Here is a 12132-nt window from a genome sequence, read left to right as displayed (position 1 = left end):
AAACCTCATACATGGGCATACAGTCATGGACATACATCCGCTTACACAAACATCATGTGTAGTAATAACAGGTCTGGTGAGATGTTCATCAGGATCAGGCCAGTAATCAGCTGTATTTTAAATGCCTTTCAAACAATGTTGAGAGAATTTTTTTGATTTGATATTTTGTTTTCATATAACTTTTAGTCTGTGTGTTCTTTAACATATGGGCAATTACTTCGTATCTTAAAAAAAAAAATTCGATCAATGTTTACAAATGTCTAGATTTTTTGCTGCTCTAGCATGAATTGCTTTCTGTGTCTCTCTCCTGTAACAATGTCCATACAGATTTTGTGTTTGTGTGAGTGCATGCGTGCTTGCATGCGAGTGTGTGTGTGTGTGTGTGTGTGTGTGTGTGTGTGTGCATGCATGCGTGTGTGTGTGTGTGTGTGTGTGTGTGTGTGTGTGTGTGTGTGTGTGTGTGTGTGTGTGTGTGTGTGTGTGTTGAGAGTTTAACAAGCATAACTTGATAGTTCCAAAGAGGCCTGGGAGGCCAGCTGAAAAGGTCAAACAGATACCATGCTTTTGTACACCGTGTAATTTTGTCTCTGTGCAGTCTTTGCTTGCTTGAAAAAGCCAATTATGCAACATGAACAAAATCGAGCCTGTTGTTACCTTTTCTAAAATTTTGCATTCTAAATGATTCTTACTTGGAATTAAATCATGTACGAAGACATACAATGCCAGCTGTTTTGTTCATTTTAAAACAAAAAGTGTTCAGAATGGTTCTTCATTATTTGGAATTCAATCATGTATCGGCACACACACACACACACACACAAACACACACACACACACAAACACACACATTCACACACACACACATTCATACACAATTAACACATTCACACCCACAGACACACATTACACCAATGACAAAGGAGCAGCGGCATCACAGTTCTTGCTTGACACTCCCCTCCTCCTCTTCATTCACAGACAGAATGATCTTCCCCGTGTTGAGGTTGCTCTCCATCATCTGGTGGGCCTTTCCTATGTCGTCCAGAGACAGCACAGTGTGGATGATGGGCTTGAACACACCAGCCTCAAACAGCGGGACTGCCAGACGGGAAAAGTTCTCCACCAGGTCACGTTTGTACTGTTGGAAGAGGAGCTCTGTTTAATGTCCCATCACAATATGCTGGTGATTGTCGACACAAACACACACACACAGAAGGGGTTGGTTTGTTTAATGTCCCATCACAATATGCCGGTGATTGTCGACACAAACACACACACAGAAGGGGTTGGTTTGTTTAATGTCCCATCACAATATGCTGGTGATTGTCGACACAAACACACACACAGAAGGGGTTGGTTTGTTTAATGTCCCATCACAATATGCTGGTGATTGTCGACACAAACACACACACAGAAGGGGTTGGTTTGTTTAATGTCCCATCACAATATGCTGGTGATTGTCGACACAAACACACACAGAGAAGGGGTTGGTTTGTTTAATGTCCCATCACAATATGCTGGTGATTGTCGACACAAGCACACACACAGAAGGGGTTGGTTTGTTTAATGTCCCATCACAATATGCTGGTGATTGTCGACACAACCCACACAGGGTTGGTTTGTTTAATGTCCCATCACAATATGCCGGTGATTGTCGACACAAACACACACACAGAAGGGGTTGGTTTGTTTAATGTCCCATCACAATATGCTGGTGATTGTCGACACAAACACACACAGAGAAGGGGTTGGTTTGTTTAATGTCCCATCACAATATGCTGGTGATTGTCGACACAAACACACACACAGAAGGGGGTTGGTTTGTTTAATGTCCCATCACAATATGCTGGTGATTGTTGACACAAACACACATACAGAAGGGGTTGGTTTGTTTAATGTCCCATCACAATATGCTGGTGATTGTTGACACAAACACACACACAGAAGGGGTTGGTTTGTTTAATGTCCCATCACAATATGCTGGTGATTGTTGACACAAACACACACACAGAAGGGGTTGGTTTGTTTAATGTCCCATCACAATATGCTGGTGATTGTCGACACAAACACACACACAGAAGGGGTTGGTGGAGGGTGGGATGGAGATGACCTTCAACGTGATAATGTATCAATGAATATGTATGACCATCAACGTGATAATGTATCAATGAATATGCATCAATGAATACGTATTGGGCAAAGATGAATATGTTGAGGAAATAACAACATGTGGTGTGTGCATGCACACACAAACATGCAGACAAAGCATACATTACACATAGGAAAAACATGTACATGTGTTATATCCCTGTCTTCAGAAAAAGCTGAAACTATTTCCAAGCAATAAAAAAATCGGAAAAAAATTATATATGTATTATTTTACTCTCTTAAAAAAATAAACTGCAACAATCTAAATGCAATATAAAAAAAAAATATGAAGCACATATAATATCATTTCTTTTTAAAAGATGATTAGCAAGTGTTCAAATGTTATCTTTTAGTTGTGCAGTTGTTGTGATGAAAGTTACAGATTTGTTGTTGTTGTAATATTGTTGCAATGAGCTTCAGTGACGTGAGAGGAAAACACACACAAAAAAACAGTGTGTGTGTGTGTGTGTGTGTGTGTGTGTGTTTGTGTGCATGTGTGTGTGTGTGTGTGGATAAAAGTATAAATATGATGAGTATAAATTTACAGATCTGTACACTCTAAAAAATCAAACACCACAGGTATCAGACCCCTGCAGGAGTCTGCACTAGTGGGTCATGGTTAAGCACGTGTAATTAAAAATGTGTCTACAATATGCTAATGTGTATACATAAAAACATAGACCTACAATAATTATGCAAGTGTATATAAGAGTGAAAATATGTCTACAACAATTATGCAAGTGTACATGCATAACATGTAAGTTAACAATATAGGAATATGTATGCATAAATCTATAAACCTAGAATATGCAAGTGCATATATATAAAGATATTGACTATGATTTTTAAACTGTAGGCTTACCGCAAGTGATCTGGTCCTCATAGTAGTGCCTGTGATGGTCAGTCTTTTGGACAGCACTTTCCTGAGCAAATCAGCATTGATGTTGCCTCCACCTGATTCAAAGGCACATGCCAGTGTACACTTTCTTTGTGGTCACAAGTCAGTGGAGAGGAATTATGAAACCTAAGCATGGACTGCTTTTGCAGAAGTGAAAATGCGCATGCCAGTGTCACAAATGAAAGTTTGTGTTATTTGTATGTATCCACATAAATCTGCCTGCACTCTAAAATGCAATGACAAAAATGTGATAATCTGAATCATGTGAGCAAATTTTAATTCCAACCCATCAACCTCCTACTTGTCTGTTGAAGAAAATTCTGGATGACTTAAATACGTTTGCACAGATTTCAACTTTCGACAAGCAACTTTTCTAATCCTAGACTAGTAATATATGTAGAAATATAGGCAGTTACACATGTAGAAAAAACCCCAACTTTGATAGCAAAACAAGTACACTTGCAGACAGACAAAATACGGGTGGCAATGCACTGTGGCCACACGCTCTGCTCGGGGAGAGCAGCCCAAATTCCACACACAGAAATCTGTTGTAACAAAAAAGTAACGAAACACAAAATACGAAAAATGTTCCACAAAATATGAACCATCCAGTTTACCCATCAAGCCATACACAATCCATCTTCCGTCCATGGCTAAGGCGTTGACGTTGGTGTCATACATGGACCCTCCCACACAATCCAGGACAATGTTCACACCCTTTCCTGTAACAGAAAATGAATGAACAAAGAGGTAAGATGTAAATAAATAAGACAGAGTGAGAGAGAGAGGGAGAGAGAGAGAGAGAATGTGTGAGTGTGTGTGTGAGAGTGTGTGTGAGTGGGGGGGGGGGTGGGGAGTGGATGGGTGTGTTTGTGTGTGAGTGCATGTTTGTGTGTGGTGAGTGCACATGCATATGTGAATTTGTTGAAAAGACTCTAAGACTTAAAGAGCATCAACTGGTCAAAGACAGCAAACATTTATTTGACAAAAAGCTGTAGCTACCCATCTGTTGAGAGAAATACTATAAGCAGTGACGACATTTGTCATCTTGTTCAATAACACATCAAACTTTATAAATCTTACAGCACATGAGTGATATGGCTTATTTCAGATGATTATGTATGGAATTCACGTGCGCATGGAATATAAAAAAACCAAACCATTATTCTTACCAGACTTTACTGGTCTAGAATTTCTTGTGTTTTTTATTTAAATGAAGATCCTTCACTATGCACAAGGACTGATGCATCATTGTCACTGCTTTTCACCGAACCACTCTTCACTTTCATTTTTCAATACAACATAACATGGGTGGTCTTCATCGAATGTGCAGTCTTTCTGGTCTGGTGATCGTCTTTGATGTTTTTCTTTTTCTTCTTCTTATTCTGCGTTCACTTGTATGCACGCGAGTGGGCTTTTACGTGCATGACTGTTTTTACCCCACCATGTAGGCAGCCATACTCCGTTTTCGGGGGTGTGCATGCTGGGTATGTTCTTGTTTCCATAACCCACTGAATGCTGACATGGATTACAGGATCTTTAACGTGTGTATTTGATCTTCTGCTTGCATATACACACGAAGGGGGTTCAGGCACTAGCAGGTCTGCACATATGTTGACCTGGGAGATCGCAAAAAATCTCCACCCTTTACCCACCAGGCGCCGTCACCGTGATTTGAACCCGGGACCCTCAGATTCACAGTCCAACGCTTTAACCACTCGGCTATTGCGCCTGTTGTCTTTGATGTTTTAAAATATGTAAAGTTGTAAAACTTGTAGCTTTCTTTTTTTTTATTACATTAATTTATTGCTTGTAGTACAGACAACCGTACAAGGCCAAATCAAGGCTGACAACACTATCAATAATCTGTCCTGCAGAACCTCAGCCAAAAACAAAAACAAGAAAAAAAAAAAAAAGACATAGAAAAGAAAACCAGGCAATAGTACAGTCTTCTCCAAAAGTCAGTTTTGAATTTTTATATAAAGGAAATTTTCTTCCTAAAATTACATTTAAGTAACAAACTTACCATGACCCACTAGTGCAGACTCCGGCAAGGGTCTGATTCCTGTCCTGTGCAAACAACTGCCAGCCTATGCGGAGAAAACGAAAGTAGCTACGGCTGATAACCTTCCGAAGTAGGTTACATCCCCTGTGCATCCCTGACCAGTGCCCTCTTTTTCCGGCAGCCATCTTGACTCCTGATTAGTGAACGTGGGAGTTGCAGCCCACGAACGCAGAAGAAGAAGAAGAAGACTCCTGATCCTGTGCTCTTCATATGGCTAAGTTTTTTTTTTCGTATTTCTGTCTGTCTATCAATTCTTTGACACTCATGTTTTGTATCTGATGAAGACTTGTATCAGGTCACAAACTTACTTTGCTCGTTTGGCCTATCGAGCTAAAATTATGGCACAATCTCAATTGTAAGGGCCCTCTACCTCGGGTTCTCTCAACAATAGGTACAGGTACAGGTACAGGTACAGTATTTGGGGTAGAAATTAAGCCTTGCATCATTAATAAGCCTTGCGTACTATTACATTATAAAAATCTCTCAATACAATTATAAGGGCTCTCACTTCCCCCCATTTTCAGCGGGCAAAAGGCCTTACAGGCCTAAGGGCCCTCCAAACACAAACACTACACTCAGACACAACTGACCCTCTGTGGCCTTCAAAACGCCGGCAGCCACATCGTCCTCCTTGTAGTTAAAGGCGGCTGTGGCCCCCAGGCCTCTGGCAGCCTGCAGCTTGGCGGCAGTCCCCGCCGTCACCAGAGGGTGTGCCCCTGCCTGCAGGCACAGCTGGGTGGCGGCGGTGCCCACACCGCTGGCCCCTCCGTGGATCAGCACCGACTCCCCCGCCTGAACTTTGGCTGCAGGATGGAACACAAAAAAACGGTGAGGTCAGCATTTCTTTTTCTTGGTTGCTTAACCCTTTCTGTACAAAACAACAAAATCAGTGATGGCGTTTCATCACTACCGATATCAGTAGACAGCAGCGCGCAGCCCGCAGCACGATCCCCTGTTCATTGTGTGCCTACACACTTCAGTTGTCAGTGACTCAGTTGTTTTTTTTATACAAACTGTTTCATGTACTTGACGGGCGCAATAACTGAATGGTTAAAGTGTTGGACTTTCAATCTTGAGGGTCTCAGGTTCGAATCTCAGTGACGGCACCTGGTGGGTAAAGAGTGGAGATTTTTCCGATCTCCCAGGTCAACATATGTACAGACCTGCTAATGCCTGAACCCCTTTTGTGTGTATGCGCAAGCAGAAGATCAAATACGCACATTAAAGATCCTGTAATCCATGTCAGTGTTCGGTGGGTTATGGAAACAAGAACATACCCAGCATGCACACCCCTGAAAACGAAGTATGGCTGCTTACATGGCGGGGTAAATAAACAAAAATGGTCATACACGTAAAATGTTAAAGGTCTGTCTCAGTGTGTATGTGTGTGTGCCTGAAATCTGATTGAATGACACATGAAACAAATGATGAGCGCCCAGTGGCAGCCATCAGTCGGCTCTACCCAGCTAGGCAGCCTGTTGTGCATATGACCCCGTGTTTGTGAAGTGCTTAGAGCTTGGTCTCCGACTGAGGATAGGCGCTATATAAGTATCCATATCAGTCAATCAATTAACATGTTACAAGCAGAAGGTTCTCACATTGAAGAGGTAGACACCGACAAAGAATACCCTAATTCTAACGACAAAAGGTATAGGCAGGGCCATTCAGACACCCACTGGACTAAAATGGGGTCTCTGTGGATTAGAGGGGTCTTTGCGGGGGAGAGGAAGGGAGAACAAGGTTTGGCTGTACCAAGTACCCCCGAAAACGGAGTATGGCTGCCTACATGGTGGGGTAAAAACAGTCATACACGTAAAAGCCCACTCGTGTGCATACGAGTGAACGTGGGAGTTGCAGCCCACGAACGCAGAAGAAGAAGAAGAAGAAGAAAAAAGGCTGTCCCGAGTGAGTTAAAGACCAGCCGACCAAATAAGGCCTTATCAAGGCTGAAAAACTTAGTATCATTCAGGCAGAATTGTTAGAAATACCCAAAACAAACAGCTCCCCCCGCCCCCTGAAAAACAAAACAAAACAACAACAAAAAATTACAAAAACTTATAACATGCCTATGACATTTACCATTCTGTCAATTTTTTGATAGAGGACTAAAAAGACTAACCTGAATATAAACATAACACATAAAAGCATAAACAATAATCATGTATAATAATGTGTGTGTATGTGTGTGTATTTTGTGTGGGGGTGTATGTGTGTTTGTGCATGTGCCTGTGTGTACACTTGTGTGCATCTGTTTGTGCACGCTGTGCTTGTGTATGCTCTTGTATGCACATGTTTCGGTGTGCATGCTAGTGTGTGTGCACTTACATGATTGTGTGTGCATGCATCTATTTATGTGCATAAGCGTGCGTATGCTGTAAGTTTGGCGCAACAGTATGTGAACTCACCGATGGTGTGCAGAAGCTGGAAAGCAGTAAGCCAGACTTCTGGAATAGCAGCTGCCTGCTGGAAGTTCAGATTGGAGGGCACTGGCATCAGCTGGCCTTCAGGACATGCCACATACTCTGCATTCCCCCCTCCTGCAAAAAAACCCAAAACAACCCAAACTATCAATGCCCTCTTCATGACAGTTTCAGAATCAATCTCTGTGGCTGCCTTCACCTCTACACCCCATCTTGCTCTCTACGATCAGCTTCGGATCCACTTTGTTTACGCATACCCAGATTCAAACTCTCGATTGTTGGCCGTCGTTCTTTCTCTGTCTCTGGACCTTGCAAATGGAATGAACTTCCTCTTTCGCTTTGTCAAGTCTCTACACTCAGCTCTTTCAAGTCTGGCCTTAAAACCCAACTCTTCCCAAAATAGCCTCCCTTCCCTCCCTCTTCTTTGTCTTCAGTTTCTCCAGTTTTAGAGTTAATCATGTGTGTGAATGACTGGTACGAAAGTGCTTTGATTTGTCTCTGCACAAGATTCAGCGCTATATAAATACTATTATTATTATTTATTATTTTTTATTAATCACAGAGGTGTCAAAGCATGCATACTGATCCATGTCCGCTATATGTCTGCATAAAAAGCAAACACCTCAAACACATGCCTGACCTATGCATTAAGCCCCCAATGCACTGGTCAGGCCTTGAGATTCTTCACCATGTCAACAACATAACAGAAAACAGACACACACATTTTTTTACAATGTCAAGGTGTTCATATGCTCAGGTGTGACGTCAAGGGAAAAGCATGTCATTTCTTATGACGCCAATTGTGTGAATGGCGGAAGGGCTGCTTGACCTGAAAACTTTCACAATGACTTATAGGTTTTGTGTTTCTGCACATGAAAATAGATATTTACAAAAGAAAAAAAGAAGTAATGGGTGGCAATGTATTGTGGTAACACACTCTCCCAGGGAGAGCAGCCTGAATTTCACACAGTGAATTCTGTTGTGACAAAAGTATTGTTACACAATATACAATGCTAACCTCTAATATCAAAGCATGGGGAAGCAAAGACAGGGGAGATAAGAACTTAGAGAGACAGAGACAGAGAGACAGAAAGAGATATAGTGGGAAGAGAAATGAGAAGAACGAGGGAGAGGTAATGAAACAGACAAGTTTAGGGATCGAATTAAGTCAGATGAACAAATGTGGAGGAAAGGTAGAAATGGAAGCAGTTGAAAGGAAAAGGAAGGGGGATGGAAGGAGGGGAGAGAGAGAGAGAGAGAGAGAGAGAGAGAGAGAGAGAGAGAGAGAGACAGAGACAGAGACAGAGACAGAGAGACAGACAGAACTTGAACGCAAACTTGAATAGTTTAATCAGTATAGGCCATGGCCCCTTCTGAAAGGGGGTACAGTATTTGTGAATAATTCACACAAATTTTCAGAGTAACTCATTGTAGCAGTAATATACTGATAGAAGGCATTACAAAACCAGTTAGTCAAATCACCTAAGCATAATGGTGCGTCTCTTAAAAGCATATAAATACATACACATATTCCTTATTATTGGTTCACTTTGAGATGCTGTAAGCAACGCAGTCCAGAACAGGGAAGGATCCTGACAGATCAAATCAGACAGAGAGACAGAGAGAGAGAGAGAAACCCAAATGCACACATACTTACACCATCTCAAAAGTGAACCTGTTACAACATACCCCCTGCCCCTCTACCCTCTGCCACCAAAAAACACTGACATGGCATGGTCTACCAGTTTACTAACCAACCACCCAGCAGTACCCCAACTCACACCAACCAAACAGCCAACCACACTCTCAGCCACACCCAACCAACCTGTCAACAGAGCCATCACTCTGTCCCCCACAGACCACCGGTCACTGCACTCTGGCCCAAGGCGAACAACCACACCTGCAGCCTCCAAACCTAGAATCGGGGACGCTCCAGGGGGCGGAGGGTATAGTCCTTTTCTCTGGGGCAGTCACAGGGCGGCATTTGAGACTGTTATGTTTAAAATTTTCATTTTATTTTAGAAAATTAATTTCACATGCAACCATTTTACATGAACACACCTGCATGTACGCATATGTATACACATGTGTGGGGTCACGTGCAATTACATGCATACATACGCGCACATACACATGCCCTTTAATCACATACAAATATATGTGTATGCACACATATCCAATTATCGTTCCAGTTTACTTCAGTATGTGTCTGTAAATGTGCATGTGTGTATGGCATGAGTGTGTATGTGAGTGAAGGTGCATATGAGCCAGAAAGAGAGAGACACGGAGAAGAAGACAGACGATACAGGTAAAAGTTAGCAAGGGACGGACAGACGGAAAGAAAGACAGATGAACATTTGATTCCAGTCCCCCTGCACTCAAACCCGTCACACAGCAGAGAGCTGACCTGCAGGGTGTCGGCTCTGTTAATGGCAGTGGCCTTGACCTTAATCAGCACCTCCCCTGGCTGAGGCACTGGCATAGGCACCTGGCCCAGGTACAAATTCTCTGGGCCTCCTGGCTCCTTTATCTGAGCTGCTTTCATCATAGTCTGAAAACACACAAACACACACAGTATCTATATATATGTAATATAATATATATATATACCTATATGTATACATATATATATATATACAAATACACACACACATATATATATATATATACACACATATATAAATGTATACATGATAGTCATGTCCGACTATGACCATCAGAACAGCAACTGCTGTCCTATCTGGACTAGAATTTGATTATAGTGGAGAGTGTCTTGCCCAAGTTACATCCTCACTCTCTCGGCCAAGAGGATTTTAGGGCAGTCAGTGCTGGGATGGTTCCCAGAGGCCAACTTTGCCCCCAAGGCTGCAGCACTATAAGAGACAGTGCAATTTTGCCTCCAAGTTTGAGAGTCATAGTAATTCACAAAAGACTAAGCTGTACATAGTTTCCATATATATATCTATATATATATATTATCTGCCTAAACCCGTCAACACACCACAAGCTTGAAGGGCTCAATGGATGATGGTGACCCTTATATATATATATATGCTGTGCACAATAAATCCAGGCCTTGTCAATGTCTTCATTTTCCCTTTATGATGGAGAGGAAGCATCAAAAACTAGTCCTGGTATGGCTTTCAACCTCTTAAGTTATAATGTGATTTGCGTCAGGAGGCTTTTCCCCTCAGTGGAAATTTGAGAGGGGGGGGGGGGAAGGCCGAGGGAGAGACAGACACTGAGGAGGAGACAAGTGACATGCAATGAGAGCGACTGAGACAGAGACAGAGACAGACTGGGTACATTTTTTCACGCAATGCATACACATAAATGGGCTAGAATTGGGCATTAGCTACATGTAATGTTGTTCACAACTTACTTCTCGAGCGGTTACAATGAAAAAGCAAAACGCAAAGACGGTGAGGTGAAAGGTCACCATGCAGGCTAAGTGTCCACGAGCAGAGGTCACGATTTTCTAATGCCTGATCAAACTAGCCGTTACATTGTCCCGCAAACCTAGCCACTGAAACGCTAAAAAGACCGATTTATTGAAACTCTTTGCAACACAACAACGGGCACTTGAATCTCGGAGTGATCAAAGGTGACAAAGGTAGAGCACTCTATCGCTCGATCTCACAGCAGACGAAAGATTGGTGGATCACGAACCTACAAATAAATTCGTCCGTGAGGTGGGCCAGTCAGAGAGAGAGAGAGAGAGAGAGAGTGTAGCTGCCGGTCCATTGTCGGCGAATCGTGCAGGTTGCTGATGCTTATAAAAATGTCGGTGTATTATCAAAAAACAAACATGAAACAGTAAGCAAACAAGCTTCACTGCTGCTTCTATCAGTTTGTGCAGTAAATGTCTTTAAACAGTGATGGTCTTCTTCTCTGTTTCCGAAGTTTATTAATTGATCCCTACATTGTCCAGCCCGTATAGCGCAGAACTTTGGGGCCTTGGTACTGCAGCATCATAACACATTCCGGGCATCAGTTATAACACACACACTGGCACACACACACTGAGACACACACACACACACTGACACACACTGACACACACACAGATAAAATAAAAAAACAAACCCAGGCCACCCCACAACATTTATAATGCAATGTTTAAAAAAACAACAACTGGGTGGCACTGAAATGTGATTACCCAATGATCAGGTATAATAAACTGAGAAACAAGATACCCAACGAAGGACATAAATCAGTTCTATAAAACGTTCAGTGTCTTCTTTACTGGTTGTGAAGTTAAGGTTACAACTTTGGGACCTTGGCACTGCAACATGTTAAATTTAAAAAACAACTACACTTATTGCAATAAAAACAAATTGAAGGGGTGGGGGCATGCGGGGGGTGTTGAACGATTAAGTTTACGCCGGACAGCCCCCCCACCCTACCCCCCCCCCTCTCTCTCTCTCAATCTCTCTCTCTCGAGACAGTTCGACAATTCTTCTCATCTTAAACGTCTCTTAAATAAGGGTGTACAAATTAATAAGAAATTAGCGCTGTCAATCCTATCTTCAGAGGAAATTCCCAGAAAAATGTTCGCAGCAAAAGTATCGTTCTCATCAGTCCGACCTCGCCGCCCTTGAATC

General features: G+C 42.3%; 1 protein-coding gene across 1 annotated transcript; it reads right to left on the bottom strand.

The window, feature by feature from the left end:
• Window positions 1-420: 420 nt before the first annotated feature.
• LOC143298032 (quinone oxidoreductase PIG3-like) lies at window positions 421-11147 on the bottom strand. Its single transcript, XM_076610695.1, has 8 exons — window positions 10911-11147; window positions 9936-10079; window positions 9354-9489; window positions 7514-7645; window positions 5699-5911; window positions 3661-3765; window positions 3008-3099; window positions 421-1135 (listed from the first exon to the last, which is right to left on the bottom strand). Exons 1-8 carry the CDS (start codon window positions 10968-10970, stop codon window positions 932-934), a joined length of 1086 nt encoding a protein of 361 aa, XP_076466810.1. The 5' UTR covers window positions 10971-11147; the 3' UTR covers window positions 421-931.
• Between the last annotated feature and the right edge of the window lie 985 nt (window positions 11148-12132).

Source organism: Babylonia areolata, chromosome 23 (genome assembly GCF_041734735.1).
Source record: "Babylonia areolata isolate BAREFJ2019XMU chromosome 23, ASM4173473v1, whole genome shotgun sequence".
Lineage (NCBI taxonomy): Eukaryota > Metazoa > Mollusca > Gastropoda > Neogastropoda > Buccinidae > Babylonia > Babylonia areolata.
Note: the sequence above shows the minus strand (reverse complement) of the source record. Positions and strands in the feature narration are given on the sequence as shown.

Excerpts from the sequence above, each read along its gene's own strand:
- LOC143298032 (XM_076610695.1), bottom strand. The coding sequence starts at position 10,970 with ATGGTGACCTTTCACCTCACCGTCTTTGCGTTTTGCTTTTTCATTGTA. Across the intron at positions 7,646-9,353 it reads AGTGATGGCTCTGTTGACAG|GAGGGGGGAATGCAGAGTAT; the intron begins GTTGGTTGGGTG and ends GTTTTTTTGCAG. Across the intron at positions 3,100-3,660 it reads GATTGTGTATGGCTTGATGG|GTGGAGGCAACATCAATGCT; the intron begins GTAAACTGGATG and ends CCTTTGAATCAG.